Source organism: Lepus europaeus, chromosome 10 (assembly GCF_033115175.1).
Source record: "Lepus europaeus isolate LE1 chromosome 10, mLepTim1.pri, whole genome shotgun sequence".
In the NCBI taxonomy this organism is placed as follows: Eukaryota; Metazoa; Chordata; class Mammalia; order Lagomorpha; family Leporidae; genus Lepus; species Lepus europaeus.
The window spans coordinates 37,689,102-37,715,873 of NC_084836.1; the positions used below are offsets into that span (position 1 = coordinate 37,689,102).

Below are 26,772 nucleotides of genomic sequence, written 5' to 3' on the forward strand. Positions count from 1 at the left end.
TTTTCAGTTTTTTACAAGTCATTTTAGGAATGTATTTCATGGACTTTCTGGATCAAGTAAAATATCTCTCTAATAGGCAATGAATAATTTATTTATACTATAAATTGCTTTATCAATGTTAATTACTAATGGAACAGCAGAAACTTAAAATTTCACTCTATTTTTAATGAAAACTTCAGAATAAGATTCCAGAAGGACCAAAGAAATCACATTTCCATAATTAACATGTTGGCAAAAACAACTCGCATTCTGGAACAAAACACGGCGTGCTCTATTTTCATCATTCATTCACTCTGAATACAGCAATGGCTTCTATCAGCATAGATAAAATTAAAACTAAATTACAGCTCATTTGGAGAGTTAAATATGATTTTTATGTAGAAACAACTTTCCCCTACCTACTAGGAAACACAGAATAAACATGTATGCACTAAAATAGATATAATAATTTATTGAAATTTAACTGGTATTGCTGTGTGGTGCTCAGAAAAATATACACAAAGCATGGGGCTTTGGGCTGTTGAATACTCTGACATGGGAACGGATGGGAAGGACCTCAGAAACAAGTCTCCCCGCCTTCTCCAGTCCTCCTGTCCTCTGCCCTGGTTTCCTCCCCAGAATCAAGTTGTAGAAGCCAGAATTCCTTTTCCCTAGGGCAGGTCAGAGAAACTTGAACAATTTGTCCCCACAGCAGGTCAGGCTATCTAGAAAAGTCACTCTCTCCCTTCTCCCTTCAGGGAGTTTCTGAGGGAGGGAGGAGGAACCCTACACAGAGTGATCAAGCATCTGTACAGACCGGCTTGGCTGGGTTTCCAGTCTGTTAGCAGGAGGCATACCCTTGTGTTTACTTACTCTTCTATATGGTGTTTCACTCTTCATCAAACCCAAGTATTAAAATACCATTCCCTGTGTCTTTGGGTCTTCACTTTGGAAGGTTCTAGTGTTAAGTAGAACCTTGATTAAATGCACTTGTTAGGTTTTTCTCTTGTTAACCTTTGTTTTGTTAAAGGAGAGTTGGCTGAGATCCTCTTGATGGGTGAGGACAACTCTGCCCCTCCAGCTGCCTATGCTAAGCATGTCAATAACAACCTCTCATGTCCTTGACACTGAATTTGAAGATTATACCCTTCACACACAATTTTCTTCTTTCACATGACTATTTCTATTTCATGGAAGTGACATCAATGTTGGCACGTTTTAGAATGCCACATTTTGAAATCCAGTTAATGTACTTCCCGGATATAAAGTATCATCACCACAATTTTCTAAATACAATCCAACTTGTATTTACTACTGAATAAAAGATTCACTCCATGGCGACATCCCAATAAAAGATTAAAATATATACTTTTTTTTTTCTCATTTATTTCTACTGAAGCCTCAGAAAACAGATATTCAAGTAGAACATATGGAAGCTATTTGGGACTCAGGGAATAAGGGAGGTATCATGAAGCATTAATTTTTAAATTTATTTATTTATTTTAGAGACACAGAGATAATGGAGAGAGCTCTCATCCGCTAGTTCACTCCCCAGATGCCCAAAATAACTGGGCCAAAGCTGGGAACTGGAAACTCAACTCGAGTCGCCTCCCAACCATGTAAGAAACCCAATTATGTGAGCCATCGCTGCTGTCTCTGAGGGTCTACATTAGCAGGAAACTGAAGCCAACAGCCAGAGCTGGGAATTGAATCCAGGTACTCTGATGTGGGATGCAGGCGTTCTAACTGCTAAGCTAAATGCCCTCTTCTAATTAGGTATTAATTTGAGTCTATTCATTTCTTAATAACTCAATTTAAAAACAAATTTTTAATCTTCAGTCTTTTCCCTTACTGCAAAGCTGGCAAAAGTATGAATTAATGTAACAGGTGGGCTCAAGTGGTTTAATAGCAATGAAATATAATCAACTCCCTCCTATCGTATTTCCAGGAAATCAAGGGATACTTAGACTTAGGCAAGATCCTTGAGCAACTCTACCACTGGCATTAAAGTGTTCCAACTCCCCATGGGGACCATAGATCTCCTGGCCCTGTGTTTAATTGAAACTTTAAACAAAATATATTACCTATTTAATGCAGTTGAACTAGATGCTGCCCTTCGTAAGTGTACAGACTAATGCTTCACAAATTATGTACTATGGCTTCAGACAGTAATGTAGAATTTATATCCAGCATGATGGGAAAAGGGAAAAAACTTAAACTACTGCACTTTTATAATAAGAAATGAACTTCTAGAGAAATTTAGAGTTTTTAGTCCACAAATGTTTTATTCATTCTTTTTGATACACAGCCAAAAGTTCATGATTTCCTTATCTTGTTGGCTACGTATCTTACAAAGTGAACTTCTGTAATTGCTCAAATGTACATTTTGCCTTTCTAGACTTTCTGTACCTGGCTCCTGGTCTGCTGGCCTGTTCTTTGTGAAGACGGGAAAATAAAAGTGAAACAAACAGACTTAAAACAGCAGAAGCTAATGTTGTTCTGGAGTGACATAGATCAATGGGTAATCCAGTTCTAGGGTCACACTTGCATTTGCAGAACTGACTCGCGGAGTGCCAATGGAAGCACTCACAGGAAAATCGCCAGAGCTCCAAATAGGGGAAGCAGGTGGTATAAAAAGCTTAACACTACTGGAGTGTTAATGCTTCCACACTTGAAAGATGTGAAGTTTAAATCTCACACAGTTAAAAACCATCTCCCTCACAGTCAGCATGCTACATGCCTCCAGCAATCCACTTAGGAACAGCTAGTAACAGGAGAAATCATTAAGCAGGTAAACCATCATTTTACTTTGAATATTCCTACTCTAAATATATTTGGGAACAAGATGAGGATAATACACAGGTACACACACACACACAGGATAATCTAACCATAACTGATTCAGCTGAAATTCATACCTCACAGAAGGCTAAGAGGTAAGTTGATTCCTTTTATACTCATTCTATCAACTAAACTTAGCTGATATCTGCATAGTTCCAGTAGAGCTAGGATGTATTGACATCTGAGTATTTTTGCATTTCATTTTCACAAAGTGAGTTCACTTCATTTGTCAGTTGTTACCTAAATAATAGATCAGCCCTTTATAACATTAACTCTTACACTGCACAAGGTTAACTCTTAAAAGTACAATTCTAAAATTTGCATTAGCTTTTTATATCCATAATTGCTCTAATACATTAATTGTATATCCTATTCACTCTATCTTTCCTCATTCTTTGAAAAACACAAATAAAATTAGGAGAATCTCTAACAGCTAAACAGGTACTTAGGGCTTGTGTTGTGGCATCCTCACACATCCCTGGGTCAGAGTGCCAGTTTGGCTCCCAACTACTACTTTGCACCTCATTCAGCTCTTGGTTAATTTGCCTGAGAAGGCAGATATGATGGGCCATGAACTTCATCCCCTGCCACTCCTGTGGGAGGCCAGGACTGAGCTCAAGGCTCCTGGCTTTAGCCTGGTCCAGTCCTGGCTGTTGCAGCCATTGAGAGAATGACCAGCAGATGAAAGATCTCTCCTTCTCCCTGTCTCTCCATCTCTCTGTCAGTCTGCATTTCAAAGAAATGAAGGAATAAATCTTTTATAAAAATCCTCCCTCCACCCCAATTTTATCTGACACACACACACAGAGAGAAAGAGAGAGAGAAAGAGAGAGAGAGAGAGAGAGAGAGAGAGAGAAGGAAATACACACACAGATAGAGACAGTGATAGGGAGACAGCGATCTCTCATCTGCTGGTTTATTCCCCAAAGGCTCCCCACAGCCAGGGCTGAGCCAAGGTGAAGACAGGAGCCAGGAATTCAATCTGAGTTTCCCACATTAGTGACAGGGACCCAGCACTTGGGCCACCACCTGCTGCCTCCTCGAGTGCATATTATCTAGAATCAGGAGTGGATCCAGGACTCAAACTCAGGCACTCCAATATGGGATGCAGCTATCCCAAGCGGCATCTCCACCACTATGCCAACTGCCAAATGCCCACCTCCACATAGCTATTTTAAAGAAATAAAACTAAACCAACAGATTCTTCCTTTCTTATTGGAGAATAAGAGGAAAACTACATATTTTCTTTAAAAAAAGATTCAGCTATTTGAAAGGCAGAGTTATAGAGAGGCATAAGCAGAGGCAAGAGAGAGTGAGCAGAGAGCTGGATCAGAAGTGGAGCATCTGGCAGCCGGCATCCATATGGGATGCCAGCACTGCAGGTGGTGGTTTTACACACTATGTCACAGAACTGGCCCTCTATTTTGTTTTTCTTTTTTTAAAGATTCATTTTATTTATTTAAAAGGCAGAGTTACAGAGAGAGAGGGAGAGAGGAAGACAGAGAGAGATCTTGATCTGCTACTTCACTCTCCAAATGACCACAACAGCCAGAGCTGGGCCAGGTTGAAGCCAGGGCTTCTTCTAGGTCTCCTGTGTACCTGCAGGATCCCAAGGACTTGGGCCATCTCCCACTGCCCTTCCAGGCACATTAGCAGGGAGATGGTTTGGAAGTAGAGCAGCCAGGACTCGGCACCCACATGGGATGCTGGTTTCGCAGGCAGCAGCTTTACCTGCTATGACACAACACCAGCCCCAGAAAATTAAATTTTCAACATCAAACCTATCTAAGTAAAAGATGTGTTAGCTGTGATGTAGAAGTTTTAGAGATGGGGGCCAGTGCAGTGGCAAAGCAATTCGCAGCCAGTATCACATATGGGCACTTGTTGGAGTCCTGTCCACTCCACTTTCCATCCAGTTCCCTGCTAATGTGCCTGGGAAAGTAGTGGAAGATGGCCCAAGTCGTTGGGCCCCTGCACTCACATGGGAGACCCAGAGGAAGCTCCTGACTCCTGGCTTTAGCCTGGCCCAGCCCGAGCCATTGCGGCCATTTGCGGAGTGAACCAGTGGACAGATCTCTCTTGCTCTCTCTTCTTCTCTGTCTCTAACTCTGCCTTTCAGGTAAGTACATTTTTAGGATGAAAAAATAAAAGTTACAGAGATGTATATAAAACAAAACCAAACCAGGAATTATCTTGAGAGTCAAACAATATAATGAAAACAAGGACAAATAAGGCAATAGAAAGCAATGGGTCATGACCATCCAGGGAAAAAGGGCACAATCTCTTCCTAAGAAAATGCCTGTTCCCCATCATAAACCTGTATTTTTCTGGAGAACATAAGAATATGAGTATATATGCAAATTGTGATACGAACACTGTTTCAGACATTAAAGAGTTAATTTTTTTTTGTTTGGGTCAGTCAACATAGATACAGTTATAGACAAAATAACAGTTATGGACAAAATATTCTCAAGGTTGTAGTTTCTATTTTCTTTATTGGTATTTACTCATTTAAAATAGCCACTAAAGTTCTGGGCCAACTGTGCAATCTCCCAGGTTCTACAAGAGTAGGAACCTTGTTTCTATTTTATACAATGCTATCTCTGGCCCGCCCCCCACCCCCACTTAGCACTTGTGACATAATGTTTTTTTTTTCCTTTTTGTATACAGAGGTTACTCTATGATTACAGACAGAGATAACAAAACAGTATCCCTAGGTTCTCTTATTTCATGAGACAGATTATTCCCCTTTGTTTTCATGATGTATTATAAGAACAAATGGCCTCAACAGCAAGTATAATTAACGTAACAATTACTTTGCATTCAGAAAGCATGGTAATTTTATTTTAAATAGTAAATAGGCTTAAAATCACCTTTGGGATTGGAAGAGCTAAAATTGATAAAAATAATTGGAAGTTACATCCCAATTTAGTTTCTGAAAATCCCTTAGGATTATTCAGAAGCAATGTTTAAGGAGAGATAATAAGGAAATAAATAACTACAGAGAAAAAAACAAACATTGAGGGTGTTCACAATTATCGTGCACTAGAAAAAATTTAATATCCTGTATATTTAATACATATAGGATGAAACCACAATTTTATTATTCATACTTTAAGTGAAGATTTTATAGATTTTAGTTTTTGCTGATTGTTAAATATGCAAAGAAAAGCTAGTTAGACATAATAAAGAACATAATGGTTTTAGTAATACCTAAAGGCTAAATATAAAAAGCATTTAAAGTCATGGAACTGTACTTCTGGCTATCAGACAAACTGCATCTAACGTCCATTTTCCATCTTGTAAGATAAAGGATTATGTTCATGAGAATTTTTAGGTACTGAATATTCCACCTCTAAAATTCAATGATTCTAAAATACATTTAACTTTGAGAAAAAAAGAAAGATCCAATAAATCCCTATGCAAGGTGTCAGGATATAGAATGATTTTGACTAAGTCTAGCAGAAGAATACATGTCAGAACAAAAGAGATGGAACTCTCACACTAAAATGACCATTTTCATGTACAGGGAGCCCCCTATTTACAGAATTAAGTTAACTGGCACTAAGTATGCTGTTTCAATTTGGGTTAAAATAGTGAATGATAAAGAAGGACTTTGATTGTGATCGCTCTGGACCTGGAAAAAACACACAGTCATTCCAGACAGGTCAGAACTAAATAGAATCCTTACTGACCTGTGGTGACTGCAGGGCTATCACTGTGACAAAAATCTTATCGAGGGAGAACATATTTACATTGCTACATACAAGAACTGACAGTGAATATAGTGATCCACTCCTGGAGTTTACATTTCCACAGAAATGATGATGGTGACAAAAGAAGGTCATTGTATAAAACAGCGGGCGAGGCATCTGGGTCAAAATGCTTCATCTCGATTATTGTAATCCATTCTGGAACTGACAGTTTCCATTGCAGCCCCTTGCAAATGGGGGAAAGTGAGGCTTCCATTAAGTAATTTGCCCAAGGCTGTTCAGCTAGCTAAGTGTTAGAGGCCAGGCTTTCTGATTTCAGACAGAACACTGAATTGCATTTAATCAAACCTGTTACCCTCATGAGGCAACGGAGGCCCACACAATTAAAGTCACAACACTGGCTAGGTGCCCTTTTTTTTTTTTTTTTTTTTTTGATATGCAGAGTAACAGAGATGAATAGAATATGAGAGAGAGAGAGAAAGACAGAGAGAGAGAAAGACAGACAGAGAGAGAGACACACGGGGTGTGTTTGTGTGTGTGCGCATGCGCACATGTTCTCATCTGCTAATTTACTGCCCAAATGCTTGCAATCCCCAGGGTTGATTTCAGGAACGCAATCCAGGTCGCCCAATCCAGGTCCCTGGGTGCAAGGGACCTATTTACTACAGCCATACTGCTGCCTCCGAGGATCTGTGTTAGCAGGAAGCTCTAGGTGGGTATGGCACCTACACACTCCGATAGGTGATGCAAACATCTTCACTTTGTGCCCTAACCACTAGGCCAAACGCCTGGCCCCAGCTACAGTTTTACCTCTTACTTTACAATTAGGTGCCATTCTTTCAGGTATCCTCACACCTTACTAATTTTAAGAACCTAAGTCAAAGTTTAAATTTTGCTTGTAAAATATTTACAGTATGCTTTATGTTATTTCTGTATGTTTTCAATTCACCTAATTCTGGATGGGAAGAGAATTATTGTTACTCAAAATCTTGGCTCCTTGAAATCAAAGAAATAACAGGAATATATATTTAAAATAATTTATAAAGATTTACTTATGAGCTACTAGAACAAAATTACATTAATAGTTTTATCTTTTTTTTTTTTTTGACAGGCAGAGTGCACAGTGAGAGAGAGACAGAGAGAAAGGTCTTCCTTTTTGCCATTGGTTCATCCTCCAATGGCCGCTACGGCCGGTGCATCTCGCTGATCCGAAGCCAGGAGCCAGGTGCTTCTCCTGGTCTCCCATGCGGGTGCAGGGCCCAAGCACTTGGGCCATTCTCCACTGCACTCCCAGGCCACAGCAAAGAGCTGGAATGGAAGAGGAGCAACCGGGACAGAATCCGGCGCCCCAACTGGGACTAGAACCCGATGTGCCAGCGCCGCAAGGCAGAGGATTAGCCTATTGAGCCCGGCCGCCAGCCACTAGTTTTATCTTAAAATGCAGAAAAATTAAGAAGAAAATTCACACTTGGCATTTTCTATTATACAAAAATAGGAAAAAATATGCTCACTTGGTCTTCAGATTAAGTGAATTGGCATGTAGTATACTAGCATATAATTTTTTTTTCACAAAATGTTCAAAGAGGGAAATATACAGAGGTAGAATGTTTTAAAACTACAATGAATTTAGTTATTAGACTAATATTAACAAATAGAGTTGAGGTTTTTCACATATATTCCTTGATTTCTCCTAACCTCTAAGGAAAAGAAACAAATAGAATGGGGAAAAATGTGATCTTCCTATATACATACAAAAGTGCTTAAGGCCAGTTGTCCTGAAAGGGTAAATTAACAGGACATAAGAAAAAATGAATCCTAGCAGGCTGAATCTAGCCAGGCATCATAATCCATCACCAGTCCCTAAAGGGCACTAATGATATGTAAATGTGTGAATGAGAAAACACATTCTAGGCTGTTGATAAACTTGATAGGATAATCAGCACATGCTGACAGACTAATGAAACTGATGAACTGATAGGGCAGCTTATCTCCTAGGCCATTTTTTTCTTGTCAAATGGAGGCTAATCAAAATGTATTAGGAATTAAAGCAAATGCTCAAGAGAGTTAACCCATTTGATTAGGAGGTGAACTCACTCTGGGAGAAAATTTTAGTTTCCTGGAGAACTCAAACTCTAAAACTTGATCAGCAGATAAAACTAAACAAAGGTGGCCACCATAGCTAAAGAAGGTATTCAGAATTTAAAATTATATTTAGATCATTCTATCAAAAATTATTAGGTTGATTTTTCAGAGTCTGGGCCAATAAATAAATTCCTTAATGGAACAGCAAAGGACAAAGCGATAACCCCTGGGGACACACTTATCTTTTGCTGCCTGTGTGTGCTCTGCATCTGTGCACCCACAGGAGAGACACATCCCAAGGTACCAGCTGGATTTTCCAATTTATTTACATAAAATAATTGAATGAATTTTTCTGAAGTCATTAACTATAGTGAACACCACTTCCCATTAACAATAAAGATACCACATGCAGTCTTTGCCAAGAATCTCATTGTCGATGCTAATTTAAAGAGATATTCTGATTGATAACTGAGGAAAATGGACATAAAGTCTTCCTTAGCAAAAAAAAAAAATAAATAAAATCATAAGCTAAAACCATTATGCCTTTATAGACAAAGTCAGAGAAAGCAATTCTTTTAGTATTTATTTTGTCATGAAAAATATACAGCGGTAAAATAGGAAAATTAATTCAACCAATAAAACCCACATATTCCCGGCACACCCAGTATGGATATTCAGCCATGTGGATAAATTGATGGTGAAATGCTAGGTAGTAAAAGTTAATTGCTATAATTCATAGATGTTTATGGGCGAACTACATTTAATGAAGGTAGAGTTTACCTTTTAGTAATTAGACCAAAGAGGAAAAGCAAATAAATAAAAACAACCCAGTGCCTTCTGTAATATGAGCACTAAAGTGCCCTACTGCTACAAAGGGAAACAAGGGAAAGGATTCCCGAGAACATGAAGAGAATTTGCTTAACGTTTTCCAAATGATGAGTTTTTATTTACTGATCCGTGACCCACTCTATCTCTGAGCGATTTCTAAATTTTCTATTACTTACAAATATTCTTGCCAGGTGCCTGTTTTCTGGGATAGTATGCAATTTTTCGTATGTGTGATCAAGCCATACAGCTCTGGCCATCATATAGTCTAACCACATTATATTTGCTAGAGTGAGGTCCGAAAATATCAAACAATATAAGCAGGTTTAAATGAAAAGGAGAACTTTGAGTTTCAAATTTATGCTCTGAAGAAAAAGACATATTTGTTCGAAGGACAAAAGCAATCCCTTTCCTTTCCTCCATTAGCTGGAATCAGCAACATTAACCAATCAGCAGGTCATTTTAAGAGTAAGGCATTTTTGAGAGATCCAAGATGGCTGGACAGGGCTAAGACATGCTGATTTTGACCACGGAAAGATAACAGAAGACAAGGAGAACAACTGCTTTCCCAGGGGACACTTGGAGAGAAGTGTGCAGGAGAAAACCTCCAGAAAGAAGAGAGGTGCCACTGAGCACCAGGGACTGTACAATCATGCAGCAGCAATGGGTCACCACCACAGACAACCACAGCAGGTGGCCGGAGGGGACGCCATCTTTTTGGAGTGAGGTGAAAAGAACCTGTGGCAGATGTGCTACTGATAATATAACCTGAGGGAGAACCTCCTGGTACACACTGAGTCAGGCCTGAGGTGCTCTTTGGGGGCTGGGGACACACCTAACCCCGTGAAGGGAGAGCACATTGCTTTCCTCCCCAACCCCCACCAAGTGGCCAGCCGGGAGGAAACACCTACTGAATACGGTGAGGAGAGGCTGCTGCAGCCTGCACACAAAGAGGGGCCTTAATTGGAAGGACAAATCTGCAGTCCCCACTGACTCTGAGTCTGACCTGGAGGGCAGGTGGAGGGTGCGGTGCCCACTTAGGCTGGTGGAATGTTCCCTTCCCCCTCACCATTACGGCACCTGGATTCAACTTGCCAAGGTGGACCACTAAGTGACCTCTGTGAACACTAGGAATGCTGCAGCTCTGTCCATGGATGGAGAGGCTCACAGGGCCAAGAGTGGATCCTCTGCTTTCTGTGATTTGTAGGAGCTTTGTACCCTATAACTGTGGGAATGCTGTGACTGTGTAACAGGGCATGGGGTGTGGCTGGGTCTTTGAGCCATCACTTTAGAGGCTAAGAGAGGGTCATCAAAGAGGTGTTGGCACTGACACAAAGAGCAAACAAGTCCTTTGTGTGGCTCATGCACCTGAGTGGGTGCGGTGTGTAGCAGTGTTGGCTTTCCTGAGCAGGTGGTTCATCTTGGCAGGAAAGGGGAGAGGCTGTGAACATGCCAGCTGACGTGATTATGTCCTGCCCCACTGCTGCTGCTAACTGAAATCTACCACACACAATTTGGGCGTCACTCTGGACCCTTCCCTACCCCACCCAGGACACTCTAGGTACCTGCTGAAGGAGCAGAAACTCGACTAAACTGTGGAGACATACTTACAAGATAAAAACCTTCAGAAGTGAAAATCAATGTAGAAAAACAAGAAACATGACCACCCCCAAGGAAAACAAGAACACTTCAATATATTAGAATGTGAAGAAGAGGAGATTGATGAAATGCCCTGAAAAAGAATTTAAATGAATGATCATAAGATTCCTAAAAAACAAGTAAAAGCAATTACAGGAGTTAAAGAAATCCATATATGACATAGAAGAGAAATCTCTCCAGGAGATAGAGATACTGAAAGAAAATCAAACTGTAATATTAGAAATAACTAATTCAATATATCAAAAAATAGTGAAAAGCCTTGACAATATACTCAGTGAGGCAGAAGAAAAAATACCTGAGCCAGAAGACAAATCTTTGGAAATATATTTCAGTCCAAACAAAAAAAAAATTCAAAAAACTGAAAGAACTGCCCAAGATTTATGGAATACTATCAAAAACCAAACATATGTGGACTAGAAGTTCCTCAAAGTGTGGAACAGCAGATGGATTAGAAGACCTATTCAGAAAAATAATAACGGGAAGTTTCCTGATTTAAAGATGGGTACAGACATTTAAGTACAGGAAGCACAAAGAACTCCTAACACATATGACCAGAAATAATATTCACCATGGCATATTATACTCAAACTTTCAAAAGTAAAACATAAAGAAAAGATCCTAAAATGTGAATGAGAAAAAAAAAATAGATTATCTTCAAAGGATCTCCAATTAGATTAACAGCTGATTTCTCATCAGAAACCCTACAGGCTAGCAGGAAATGGAGAGTCATAGTATTAAAAAAAAAAAAAAAAAAAAAAAAAAAAAACAAAAAAACTACCAATCTACAATACTGTACCCAGTGAGGCTCTCATTTAAAAATGAAGGTGAAATGGAGATCTTCCAAAACAAATGAAAATTGAAAGAAGTTGTCACTGCTCATCTAGCCATAAAATGATACTCACGGATGTGCTATACACAGAAACAGAGAAAGTAGCCACAAAAGAATGTCAAGCCAGAAAATCTCCTATTAAAAGTACACAGCATTCTGGCCTCAGAATCAGCCATTAAGGCATTCGAATCTGGCTGAAAAGCCCATGAGAGTATTTTAGGCATGGAAAACCAAGACACACTGGAAAAAAAAAAAAAAAAAAAAACACCTAAATGAAAGATCTCTGTGAGTGAGATCCCAGTGGAAAGAACGGGCCATCAAAGAAGAAGGTACCTTTCTCTGAAGGGAGGAGAGAACTTCCACTTTGACTATGACCTTGCCTAAATAAGATCGAAGTCGGTGAACTCAAAAGGCTTCCATAGCCTTAGCAACTCATGACAAGAGCCTAGGGAGATTACTGATGCCATAAACAAAAGTGTCAAATTGTTTTGTTAAGTCAACAACAGGAGTCACTGTGCACTTACTCCTCATGTGGGATCTCTGTCCTTAATGTGTTGTCCAATGTGAAGTAATGCTATAACTAGTACTCAGTATTTTACACTTTGTGTTTCAGTGTGGGTGCAAAGTGTTGAAATCTTTACTTAATATATACTAAATTGATCTTCTGTATATAAAGATGATTGGAATTGAATCTTGATCTGAATGCAATGGGAGAGGGAGTGGGAGATGGGAGGGTTATGGGTGGGAGAGAAGTTATGGGGGGAGGAAAGCCATTGTAATCCATAAACTGTACTTTGGAAATTTATATTTATTAAATAAAAGTTAAAAAAAGTACAAAGTAAATCCAAAACAAACAATAGGAACGTTTATGGAAAAATGACAGACCAAGTCATTACTCATAGTAACCTTGAATGTAAATGGCCCAAATTCTCCAATTAAAAAGATACAGACTTACTGAATAAAGAACAAGACATCTGTTTGCTGCCTGCAAGAAACATACCTCACCAACAAAGTTGCACACAGAATGAAAGCGAATGGATGGAAAAGATCTCTATGTTAATAAAAATTAAAAATGAGAAGGAGTAGCCATCTGAACATCAGACAAAAAGATTTAAAAAAAAAAAAGAGAAGAGACAAAGAAGGACATTATGTAAGGATTAAGGGATAAATTCAACAGGAATATGTAATTACAGTAAAAATATATGCACCTAATGATAGAACCTGGGTATATAAAACAAAAGTTAATGGATCTAAAGGGAGACATAGGCTCTAATACAGTAATAATGGTGGAATTCAAAACACTCCACTTTCATCAATGAACAGATGAACTAGACAGAAAGTTAACAGAGAAAGCACTACACACTAAATGGATCTAACTGGTATCTACTGAACATTCCATCTCACAGCTATAGAATACACATTCTTCTCATTGGTGCATGGGTCTTTCTCTAGGGCAGACTGCATGCTAGGCCATAAAGCAAGTCTAAACAAATTTTAAAAATTTGAAATCACACTATGTATCTTTTTTGACAATAGAATGAAGCTGTAAATTAACAAATTATGAAACTCTAGAAAACATGTGAACAGAGACTGAACAACATGCACCTGAATGAACAGTAAGTCACAGAAGAAATAAAAAGATAAATAAAAACATTCTTGGAAAACAATGAAAATGACAATACAATATCTCATAACTTATGGGATACAGCAAAAGTAGTATTAAGAGGGAAGTTTAGGAGCTGGCGCTGTGGCATAGTGGGTAAAGCCACTGCCTGCAGTGTCAGCATCCCATATGGGTGACGGTTCAAGTCCCAGCTGCTCCACTCCCAATCTAGCTCTCTGCAATTGCCTTGGAAAGCATTGGAAGATGGCCCAAGTCCTAGGGACCCTGTACCCACGTGAGAGACTCAGAAGAGGCTCCAGGCTCCTGGCTTCGAATCAGTGCAGCTCTGGCTGTTGTGGCCAATTGGGGAATGAACCAATAGACGTAAGCTCTCTCCCTCTCCCTCGCTCTCTCTCTGCTTCTTATTCCCTCTCTGTGTAACTTTGACTTTCAAATAAATAAATAAATCTTTTAAAAAAGAAATTGGAAGTCATCAAATAAATGACCTAACAGTGCATCTAAAGGACCCAGAAAAACAAGAACAAATCAAACCCCAAATGAGTAGGAAGAAAGAAATAATAAAAATTCGAGAATAAAGAGACCTTGAATAGCTAAAGGAATCCTAAGCAATACAAATAAGGCTGGAAGCATCACAATACCAGATTTCAAGGCATAGTACAAAGGAGTTAGAATCAAAATAATCTTGGTAGTGGCACAAGAATAGACACATGTGTTATCTAATGTGCAGTGATGCTATAACTAGTACTGAAACAGTATTTTTACACTTTGTGTTTCTGCATGGGTACAAACTGATGTGATCTTTACTAATTATATACTGAATTGATCTTCTGTATATAAAGATAATTGGAAATGAAAAAAAAAAACCTGGTGTTTAATTGGAAATGGCATAGAAAATTAATTAATTTTTTAAAAAAATATTATGTAGGATCTCTGTCTTTAATGTGCTGTACACTCTTATTTAATGCTATAACTAGTACTCCAACAGTATTTTTTTTTCACTATGTGTTGCTATATGGCGGCAAACTGTTGAAATTGTTACCTAATATATACTAAACTGATCTTCTGTATATAAAGAGAATTGAAAATGAATCATGATGTGATTGGAAGGGGAGAGGGAGCGGGAAAGGGGAGGGTTGCAGGTGGGAGGGAAGTTTTGGGAGGGGGAAGCCAATGTAACCCATAAGCTGTACTTTGGAAATTTATATTCATAAAATAAAAGTTTAATTAAAAAAAAAAGAATAGACACATGTTGTCGTGTAGCAGGTAAAGCTGCTGCCTATGGTGCCAATATCCCAGATAGGCACCAGTTCGAGTTCCAGCTGCTCCACTTCTGATCCAGCTTCCTGATAATGAGCCTGGGAATGCAATGGAAGGTGACCCAAGTGCCACCTGGCTCCTGGCCTCGGGCTGGCCCAAACAGAATCATAGTGGCCATGTGGGGAATCAACTATTGTATGGAAATCTCTAACTCTGCCTTTCAAATACATAAAAAATAAACCTTTAAAGACAGAGAGAAGACATGGGGACCAATGAAACCGATTAGAGACCCCAGAAATTAATCCATGCATCTACAATCAACTGATCTTTGACAAAGGAGCTAAAATCCCTCCCTGGAGAAAGGATGGTCTCTTCACAGTGTGGGGAAAATGGGATCTCTGCATGCCGAAGCATGAAAGAAGACCCTACCATACGCCCTGTACAAAAGTCAACTCACAACGGATCAGGGATCTAAATCTAAGACCTGAAATCATCAAGCTACTAGAGGAAAGCATAGGGCACTACCACAAGACATTGGCAAAGGCAAAGACTTTTTGGGTAAGTCCCTAGAAGCACAAGTGATAAAGGCAAAAATACACAAATGGGATTCTAAAAAGCTAAGGAGCTTCTGCACAGCACAAAAAACCCTCAACATAGCGGCAACGGACAGAAAGGGAGAAAATATTTTCAAACTATACATCTGATAAAGAATTAACATCCACAATATTTAAGTAGCTCAAGAAACCCAACAACAACAAAACTCAGTTAAGTAGTAGACAAATGACATGGACAGGCATTTTTCAAAAGATGAAATACAAATGGCCAACAGACACATGCAAAGATGCTCAAAATCACTAGCCATTAGAGAAATGCAAAGCAAAACCACAATAAAATTTCACGTCACTCCAGTTAGAATGGCTACATCCAAAAATCAAATAACAGGGCCGGTGCTGTGGCTCAGTGGGTTAATGCCCTGGCCTGAAGCGCCAGCATCCCATATGGGCACCGGTACTAGTCCCGGCTGCTCCTCTTCCGATCCAGCTCTCTGCTGTGGTCTGGGAAAACAGTAGAAGATGGTCCAAGCCCTTGGGCCCCTGCACCCAAGAGGGAGATCTGGAAGAAGCTCCTGGCTCTTGGCTTCAGATTGGCGCAGCTCTGGCCATTGCGGCTATCTGGGGAGTGAACCAGTGGATGGAAGACCTCTCTCCCTCTGCCTCTCCTCTCTTTGTGTAACTCTTGACTTTCAAATAAATAAATAAATCTTTAAAAAAAATCAAATAACAAATGCTGGTGATGATGTATGGAAAAACATATCCTAATACATGGTTAGTTGGAATATAAACTAGTACAGCCATTGTGAAAGAAAGTATGGAGATTCATTGGAAATATGAAAATAGATCTACCATATGACCCAGCCATCCCACCCCCGGGAATTTACCCAAAGGAAATGAAATCAGCATATTGAAGTGTTTTTCATACTCCCATGTCTATAACAGCTCAATTCACAGTAGTTAAGATATGGATCACTACAGATGCCCATCAAGGATTACTGGATAAAGAAATTGTGGTTTATGCATGATGGAATGCTACTTGGACATAAAAAAGAACAAAATTGATGCAAATGTCTTTGACAACAAAATTGATGCAATTGGAGACCATTATTCTTATTGAAACAAGCCAGTTCCCAAAAGACAAATATATTTTCCTTGATTTATGGTAACTAATAAACGAAGTACAAAAAAAGCAATGTATATGAGAAAAATTTTAAAAAAGTTGGTCATTTTTTTTCAAGTGTCCCAACCTCAATAGGCAGGATTCAGCTGTGTTCACCTCTAAACAAATGTAGTACCAATCTCCTACAAGACAGTCAGTGGTTACTGACATATAGATACTTAATTAGAATTTATTTTTAAAGATTTATTTGAAGGGCAGAGTTAGAGAGACCAGGAGCCAGAGAAATATCTTCCATCCTCTGGTTCACTCCCCAAATGGCCACAACATCAGGGCTGGGCGAGGCTGAAGTCAGGAGTCAGGAGTTTCTGGGTCTTCCAGATGGGTGCAGGGGCCCAAGAACCTGAGCCATTTTTCACTGCTTGCTTTCTTTTTTTTTTTTTTTAACTTTTATTTAGCAAATATAAATTTCCAAAGTACAGCTTATGGATTACAATGGCTTTCCTCCCCCCATAACTTCTCTCCCGCTAGCAACCCTCCCAACTCCCACTCCCTCTCCCATTCCATTCACATCAAGATTCATTTTCAATCATCTTTATATACAAAAGATCAATTTAGTATATATTAAGTAAAGATTTCAACAGTTTGCACCCACACTGAAACACAAAGTGTAAAATACTGTTTGAGTACTAGTTATAGCATTACTTCACATTGGACAACACATTAAGGACAGAGATCCCACATGAGGAGTAAGTGCACAGTGACTCCTGTTGTTGACTTAACAAAACAATTTGACACTCTTGTTTATGGCATCAGTAATCTCCCTAGGCTCTTGTCATGAGTTGCCAAGGCTATGGAAGCCTTTTGAGTTCACCGACTTCGATCTTATTTAGGCAAGGTCATAGTCAAAGTGGAAGTTCTCTCCTCCCTTCAGAGAAAGGTAACTTCTTCTTTTTTTTTTTTTTATTTTTGACAGGCAGAGTGGACAGTGAGAGAGAGAGAGAGAGACAGAGAGAAAGGTCTTCCTTTGCCGTTGGTTCACCCTCTAATGGCCGCCGCGGTAGCGCGCTGCGGCCGGCGCACCGCGCTGTTCCGATGGCAGGAGCCAGGTGCTTATCCTGGTCTCCCATGGGGTGCAGAGCCCAAACACTTGGGCCATCCTCCACTGCACTCCCTGGCCACAGCAGAGAGCTGGCCTGGAAGAGGGGCAACCGGGACAGGATCGGTGCCCCAACCGGGACTAGAACCCGGTGTGCCGGCGCCGCAAGGTGGAGGATTAGCCTGTTGAGCCACGGCGTCGGCCAGTAACTTCTTCTTTGATGGCCCGTTCTTTCCACTGGGATCTCACTCACAGAGATCTTTCATTTAGGTGTGTTTTTTTTTTTTTTTTTTGCCAGAGTGTCTTGGTTTTCCATGCCTAAAATACTCTCATGGGCTCTTCAGCCAGATTCGAATACCTTAAGGGCTGATTCTGAGACCAGAGTGCTGTTTAGGACATCTGCCTTTCTGTGAGTCTGCTGTTTATCCTTCTTCCCATGTTGGATCGTTCTCTTTCTTTTTTATTCTATCAGTTAGTATTAGCAGACACTAGTCTGGTTTATGTGCTCACTTTCTTTAGCACATTAGCACGGAGCTGGATCAACAGTGAAGCAGCTGGGATTTGAACCAGCACCCATAACGGATGCCAGCATCACAGGCAGCAGCTTTACCCACTGTGCTACAATGTCAGCCCCATTTTAACAGAATTTGTTGTTCATGACCTCCTGTGCTTAACAAAACTCCATGCCCTAGATTCATGTACTTTCTGACTGGTATGTTTGAAAGAATTATCCAGCATAGAGAGGAATCTTGGGGTCACCACTTGCAATACGAGCACCCTACATGAGCACCAGTCAAGTCCTGGTTGCTCCACTTCCTTTCTAGCTCTGTTAATGTTCCTGGAAATGTCACAGAAGATGGCCTATGCTACCCGTCTAGAAGACATATGAAGTTCTAGGCTCTAGCACCAGCTGGGGTCAAGGTATCGTGGCCAGTTGGGTAAACCAGTGGATGGAAGGTCTCTCTCTCTCTCTCTCTCTCTCTCTGTAACCCTGCCTTTCAAATAAATAAGCAAAATCTTTAAAAAAGGAATCACTGTATTATAAGCATATTTACAGAATTCAGTCTTCTTTTTAGACTAAAAGACTACTCTGAAAACACTAAAATTCAATTTATCAATGAAAACAAAAGCTGGCTGCTTTTTCTCATCTTTTATATGCATCAATGTTCATAACTTTCAAAGCATGTTTAATTTTGATAATCTTCTGATTAAGAGACTAACCTGTTAAAATTGGCATGAATTTGCTACATTAAATAGAACAAATGTGTAATTTATTCATCTGTAAACATAATCACAAACTCACACATACATATACAATGCTTTCTCTCTCTAGAGTCCAGCTAATACTCAATTCACCCAAATGATTTTCAGAACCCCCTGCAATCATTATGGGGTCTGACCAATGTGTTAGGAGAGTACATTAATTCACCCACATCAGAACAAACATGCTCTTGCAGATTTCATGGTGACACTGATGGGTGAGTAAGTTTTCTTTGTGAGTGTTAATACTATGGTTCATTGTAAGTGCATTTAGCACTAGCACAGGTTTAAATGTGTCAACAGGTCACTAAAATATCAATTACAATACCAGTGTTTTACTTACCCATCATGTTGTATAAGCTCTGAGGGGCAAACTGTCTTGGCATTTTCTGAATAGCTTCCTTGTATACACTCAGGGCCTCCTAAATGAAAAAACAAAACCAAGAGATAAATCATCACTAGCACAGGCATATCTGATAAAAATAAGTTATTAACATTCTTCAAAGTTAAAAGCATTCATTCCTATCTAAATGGTTCAATAGAGGGACATAATTGGACTGTCCCTTTGATGGTACCCTATCTCAATTTCACATCTGAAAACACTCCATTCACTCAGTGAAGAATGAAAATTAAATTTTATATTTAATTTTATTAAATATATAACAGGAATCAAATGTTAGCAGTTCTCCTTTATTATAATTTTCTAGTTCACATATTATTTAATAAAAAGCTAAAATATCATATTTGCAAGTTACCCAAAGTCCATAGTTACTTTAAGCCAGGCAACTCACAAAGATTTAAATACAACTTAATAAATAAGTCTCCCAGATATCAAGGCACACTGAAATCATTAAATGCAATTATTTCAAAAGTTGTATCCTCATCTCCATATTGCAGTCTCAAAGTACTGTTTAGGTATATGAGGGAGTATGGATCAGGTTAAAGGAGAGAGGGGGTTGTGGTGGGCAATTGGCAACACACACAACAGAAACAAGGGGAGGACCAGGCTGGATCACCTACTTAGGGTACAACACTTTTCCTTTCCCTCTAATTGCAAAATAATTTGTTAAATTCACTCTAGCTCTAAGAATTAAAAGAAATGGTAAAATTTACATTCAATCACATCTTTGAAATACTTAAGAGGCAGAGAGACAGGAAGAGACAGAGAGACAAAGTTCGCATCCACTGGTTCATTCTGCAAATGCTTACAATGGTTAGTCCAGGAGGCTTCTCCTGCGCCAGGAACTGAGCACTCAGTCTGGGTCTCCCCACTGTGTGAGACCTAAGTCATCACACCTGCTTCCCATGTTATCTAATAGCAGGACACTGGAATCCAAAACCAAGATTGAACCCCGGAACCCCAGTATTGAACACGAGTATGCTAACTGTCCTCTAAACCACTAGACTAAAGGCCTGCTCGCAGATCACTTCAACATGAGGACAAACAACAGATTTTAAAAAAGAAAATCAGATCCTGCGAGCAGGTGCATTGTGGTGGCTGAGCCCCCAGGTCCAGGTTCGGCTTCTTGTTAATGGGCACCAGATGATGGCTTATGTACACGAGTTCCTGCCTCCACGGTGGAGACAGCCTGAGTGCTAGGCTCCTGGCTTCTGCCTATCATGGCCCTGGCTTCTGTGGGTGTTGGGGGAGTGAATCAGAGAGCGAAGATCCCTCTCTGTCTCTATATCCCACTCCACCTCTGCCTCTCTGGCTTTCAAATAAAATGAAAATGAATAAAATTACATCAAAAAGAAAACCCTGGATCGAGTTCAACAATTCTGTAGTCAGTGTCTTGGAGCATGAAATCAAAGGAATCCTGAGCAAATCAGCTGAGAAACAATGCACGTTATTTCTCTTTCCTGAATATTCACCATCCTTCTGGATACATTATAATTGCTCTGAGAACTTCACACATAAAACAAATCTGTCAAAGTTTTATGGAGTGGAAGTTTTATCAAATAACTTGTTATCACAGATCACAGAACCCTTTTATCACAAACACATATTAGTTTCTCAAAGCACAGACAGCAGGGGGCCCTGCAAGGATGCTGTGGGTTAGAGAACACAGAGACTGGAACGGAACAGGGGGAACACGAGGGGTAGCAGGGACTCGGCCAGACCTCATAGCGTCCCTGCTCGTGATAGAGCTTGCCCAGGTTGTACAGACAGCTGGTCACAGAGCTCTTGTGTGCATGGGGGTCCTTCAGGTTTTCGTCTGGGATCTCAGAACACTTGAGGAAGGTGCGCCGGGCTTCTTCTGTCTTTCCTTGGTTCATTAGAATAATGCCCGTGTTTAAATAGGCAGCTGGTGGGGGAGTGAAAACAGAAGTGTGAGAAGGTGATATACACGGTGGATAAAATCAAATCGTTTTGGCTGCAGTTTAGCTCCTATGGGTTATTTATGATTTTCAAAGAAAACCAAGAATAAAATTGCATGGAACAAATACTTACGGGAGCAAGAATGGTAATGGGAACTGCAGATATTGTCGAAAAATATATGAAATGTCTCTGCCCTCAAGACACTCCAAATACTTTTGAGGTTAAAAATCTAGTTGCGTAAAATTTATAACTACTATACTATGTTTTAAAATGATAAATAGCCATCAAAATGATAAAAATCTAGGGAAATATGGTTGTTAGAGGTTCATAACTTGAGAAGCAAATATTCAGAAATCTAAACACACAGTGTTTTCTCTGGGAGGCTAGAAGTCACAAAGACAATTTTCATGAATGGAAAGAGGCTTTAAACAAATGATTATTACTTACAAGCCAGGGTGGGCCTGCTCCCAATGGCCAATTTGTAATAATGCAGGGCTTCTGCAAATCTGCTGTTCTCCTGTAGTAGTAACCCTCTGCAGGGGGGAAACAGAAATTTGGAGACAGGATTGCATGACTATACATAAAACCACACATTTTTATTTTATATTCCAAAAGTAAAATATGTTTAGAAGCACAAAAAAGGCTGAACTGGTACTATAAAAATAAATTCTAACTAGAAGGCAGGGATTCCTCAGGAGAGAACACCATGCCGTAGGTATTTATGTTGCATTAGAAAGTATTAAGAGGTAGTTTCCAAAAACCTGCCAGCATTACTGAACTTGCGCCTTTCTGCTTTGCCTTTTCTGTCCCTATTAGAATTACTAACAGCTTAAATTTGTTCATAAGGTATACACAATATCTCATCGTTTGAGAAGGGAAGCTTGTCTAGGATGGTAATATATCTATATGGGAATAGGAGATGCCTCTCTCTCCCATTAGCAGTGCGGTATTTGGGAAACTCTGGTCCACAACCCGCATGACATTCAAAGGTAGTCTAAGTCAGCAAACAAAGTCTCAATTTTCCCAGGCGCCATAAGGGAATAAAGGGGAAAAGACTAAAGGCTGTCCACGTTGCTTTGCCTTGCTAGTTGGATTTCGTCTAGCAGACTGTGCACAATTCATTCACGTTCACGGCTCTGAAACACACCCACTCTACAGCCCCTAAGACTCCAGGAGTCTCCCCAGGAGGCTCTGTAAGTGGTGGTCACATGTAATTAGCCAGCTGCTTCAGGCTCCGCCCTGCTGACCTAAAGGGAACTCAAATACAATCATGGTTTTGCAGATGAGGTGACAGGGAATTGAACTAACTTCACAAAGCACTCAGACAGCGCTTTTGAGCCCTTGCCCATTACCTTGTAATCAGTAAGTATCTTTTAGACATTAGCCACAGCTATGGGCTTGAGTACTGCCGCTGTCATCACAAACTGCAGTATCAACTTGGCAGCTGCCGAGGCCTTTGGAAAACTGGTCGCAGGGAGTGTGCAAAAAGAGAAGGCTACTGATCAACACTTACTTTACAGAGCATTTCAAAATACTCCGCTTATTATTTAATCGAAGAGAATCATTTTGAAACTAACAAGTGTTTGCTGTTGTCCTTAGCACATGTGAACTTCATTATTTCTAATATTAACAAAAAATTCATTTGAAAAATTTAAAGAATCCCCTAACCCATGAAGATCACTGTGATGTACACACAGACATGCTCTTGTATAAAATGATCTTGAACAACTTGGCTCATGAAATGGAGAAGGGTGTGTGGTTCAGTGCGCTTTGCAGGTGCTGGGAACAAGGGAGAAAGAAGCTTCCTCCTTGGGTTCCAGAGTGCGTGAAAACTGTCTTTAAAGGTGGGTAAAACGGATCAAGCTATCATTTTCAACATGAATACCCCACATTCTTTAGGATCAATTGACTGATACAATGCTGCCCGGTTAATGAAGCTCTCACGCATTATCTCATTTGTGAAATTCGTCTACAACCTTCATTGTCTTGTTTCACTTTTCTTTTACTTTCAGATAAAAGGGCCCTTCTTGGATGTAAGGTTGCACCAGAAGAGAAATACTACCTGGGTATGCAATTTTATTATTTCGCTCTTAGAAATTAAAAATCTTAAAATAGACCCTATCTGCCTATCTTCATGATCTTTCCCCATTACATTTTTCTTTCCCTCTTAAGATGACAAATATGCCCATGAAGCTCTTTACAAATAGCAGAAGAAAATAGCCCTAAAATAGTTCTTCATTCCTGGTTCCACCTATACTTGTTATGACTGTTTTTTCCATTCAAAGTCAGATTTTCTTTATGGATGATCTATGCTGCATATGTCCCATCTCCAAATCCGGTTCAACCCTAAATCTAATTTAGGCTCTATTCCCAGAATCCCCAATACATCATATCAAATGTCTACTGATTCTCAAACCCTCAAAATAGTGTCCTTATGTGAACCACCCACTTAACCAGAGCACTGGAGACTTTAGTTCATCTTCCTTCCTGAAATTCTTTATTTCGTTGGCTTCTGAAAAACAAGTCTCCCCTAATTCTCTTCCATTCAGAGGATCATCCTCTGCAGGATAAAGCAAAAAGTGTCTGTTGATTGACACGGCTTTTCAAGTTAGTATCTCAAACTGTTTTGCCTTTTTCTCTTCTCTCGACAAATACTGTTTCCACATGACATCATGCATAAACGTGACTCATGTGTATGCCGGATGCTCTCAATTCTGAAGTAACAATCCCCTCCTGACACCCAGATCTGTTCAGAACAGCTGTCTGAGCTCCGAAACCAGGGGCTCACTGGATTTTCAAATTCAGTGCATATGAATATTGAAAAGATTTTCTTCCACTCAAAACCAATAAACATAGATACAATAGACCAAAGAAAAAATGTCCTTAGTGATTAAGGCCATTGTTTACTCCAGTTGCAAAAATCAGAAACCCGATTAGCACTCCTGATTCTTCACTGGCCCTCACAATTCCGTGTTCCGTGACATGAGCAAAGTCCAGAGTCCACAGATTCTTATTTCCTAAGGCTCTTTACCCTGCCCCCAAGGATCATCTTCATGACTTTGTCAGAGCCCTTTTTATCTTTTCTGTCACCTCAATAACTGCAATAGCCTGCTAATTAGTCCCCACCTAATTATCTTTCTAAAGGGCAAATTTGCTATTAGGCAGGCCGCAATGAACATGGAAGGGAATGAGCACTTTGACAATGTGCCTAAAGCCCATAAACCTTGAAAATTGATGTCCTTGGCCTCCTGGGATGCCTAATGCTAGCGTATTATATTCCTGTCATTTTCTAATTCATAAAATATACAAAGAGGAGAAAATGACAAATAGTATGAGAACCACACCCAGGCAATCCTGCCCAGCCAGCCTTATTCTTTGGGGGATCCTCATCACAGACACACATGTAGCCATGCAGCAGGCAAGTTTCCAGGCTGACATATAACATAGCTCTTAGAATTTCAAACTGACCCTCTCTCTATCATCTTAGTAAAGTCAGCAAGGGTGTGAATCCATCCAGCTTAAGACAGCTGCTACAACAGATTTCTCATGGGTTAAAAGAGTTCAATGAGCACCAACTACACTCTAGTACCAGTGCTACAAACATGAGTAAGTCTCACATGTGCTCACCTATGGAAACACAACCTAAGAGGGGAGACAACAATGGAAATGAATAGCGTGGAAAATCACTACACCAGAGGGCACAAGACCAGTGTCACCACAGGAATGGATTCCAAAAGGTGTGAAGAGTCCACACGGCAATGGCAGACAGTTGACAGTATGCAGCAGTAAACAGTGTTGCCTACATTCCCACATTACACAGCAAGGAGAGGCTCAGAGAACTAACCAGGTAAGTCTAAGCTATACAGTTACTAAGAGGCAAAGCCAGCAATGGAACAGTTTCTTTGATACTAAATCCTAATCTCATTCTATGAAGGAAAAAAAAGAGGAAAGAGGCAAAAATAATTCATTTTAGGATGAATGCATACCAGGTTATGCCTCTCTCTGAACTCAATCTCTCCAGATTTTGTACATTATCTTGCACTGATATGCTGAAAGGGCATCAAGTGCCACTTTGGGAAAACAGGGGAAATGTGGGTGCATTCTACTACCGTTATGCCCAGGCTCTGCTTACTGTCATTTCCCACAATTATAGGACCCCTTCTTTATTTTACTGAATATATGCTGGATGGATAGAAATACTTCACATTGCAATAATTACAATATTAATAGCAGCTATACTTAGCACTTACAATATGTCGAGTACTTTATATAACTCTCGTAGTTTTACTCAAAAAATAATACTAGTTCCGTTTTAGACTTGATCTTGGCCAAAAGGCTGAGAAGCGATGTAGCTCCATTTTAAAAATGATGAACTTTTTGAGGCAAAATAAATATATGAAAGGTCACACAACTAATAATAAGTGTGTCAAAGTCCAAGCCCAGCATTCTGGCTCTAAATGGAGACCTATGTTTCAATATATGATTCAAACCAAAGGCTTTTTCAGGTTTATATTAATCAAAGATGGAGTTTGTTTACATACCTATCATGTCAATAAAATCTCGTTTCTACATAGATTAAAACCAAAACCAGATTTTAATATATCATCAAGCCAGAATCTAGTTATAAAAATTTTATCTATATTAAGGAAATCAGTTCATGCCATATATCCATGTAAATTTGAAGGGCCTTTGGGGGAGAAATTGAAAACAATTTACTGATTTTTAACTTTTAAATGGTAGAGTTGGCTTTACAAATCTGTGCATATAGGGATAGGGATAAATTATATAACATTTTTAAAAAGGAAATGCTTTGCTTCCCACATTACTTTTCCAAGGACTTATGTTTTTGAAAAAGCTAATGAAATTAAATGGCCACTTACACAGACTATCAACTGGGGAAAGAAAAAAAAAAAAAAGCAAAGTATTTGTCTTAGTCAAAGCATGAAAATTTATCCAGACATATAAGCTACCACTACTCATTTTAACACCTGAATTCCAGCGGATCACTTTACTTAAAGAAAAAAATAATGTTCTGTTTTAAATCCTTGTAGTGTGGGTTTTTTTTTTTTTCTGATTTTGATAAGAAGTTCTAGGAATTACCTTTACATGCACAGAATTTCTATTCCCTGTTAAACTTTTGCCCATCTTCTCCCCAGTCTCCCTAACAACCCTGTGTTTGTCTAAAACACCATTTTTTTTTTAAATCACAATAATCTGGACACTTGATTAATGGAAACCAGTCAACCCATGGTAACAGTGGATTGGATAAGAGTTGAATTCAAACATTAAATGTAAATAGGCACACAAATCCCTAGCTGATTCTAGACATGACAGAGACAGAAGGGAAACATTTATTTAGCACAGTGATTCTCAACTATGGGTGTCTTTTTCCACCCAGGGGATAGTTGGCCAAGTCTAGAGTCATTTATCGTTGTCACAACGAAGGGATGCTACTTGAGTCTGGTCAGTGGAGGCCACGGATACTGATAAACATTTCACAAGGTACACAGCAACACTCCACAGCAAGGAACAGCACAGCCTCAGATGACAACAGTACCGAAGCTGAGAAACCACTTAGCATTTCCTGGTAACAAAGTTCAACACATTTTTTAA

The 26,772-nt window shown here is 39.6% G+C and overlaps 1 protein-coding gene across 1 annotated transcript in view; it reads right to left on the minus strand.

Annotated features, from left to right (window-relative positions):
- Positions 1 to 26,772, minus strand: part of TMTC2 (transmembrane O-mannosyltransferase targeting cadherins 2) — a 431,967-nt gene that overhangs the window by 142,804 nt on the left and 262,391 nt on the right. The window contains exons 5-7 of the mRNA XM_062203152.1: positions 21,607 to 21,692; positions 20,961 to 21,145; positions 19,183 to 19,261 (exon numbers count right to left, since the gene is read on the minus strand). Of these exons, the coding sequence (XP_062059136.1) occupies positions 19,183 to 19,261; positions 20,961 to 21,145; positions 21,607 to 21,692 (350 nt within the window). The remainder of the gene's footprint in view (positions 1 to 19,182; positions 19,262 to 20,960; positions 21,146 to 21,606; positions 21,693 to 26,772) is intronic.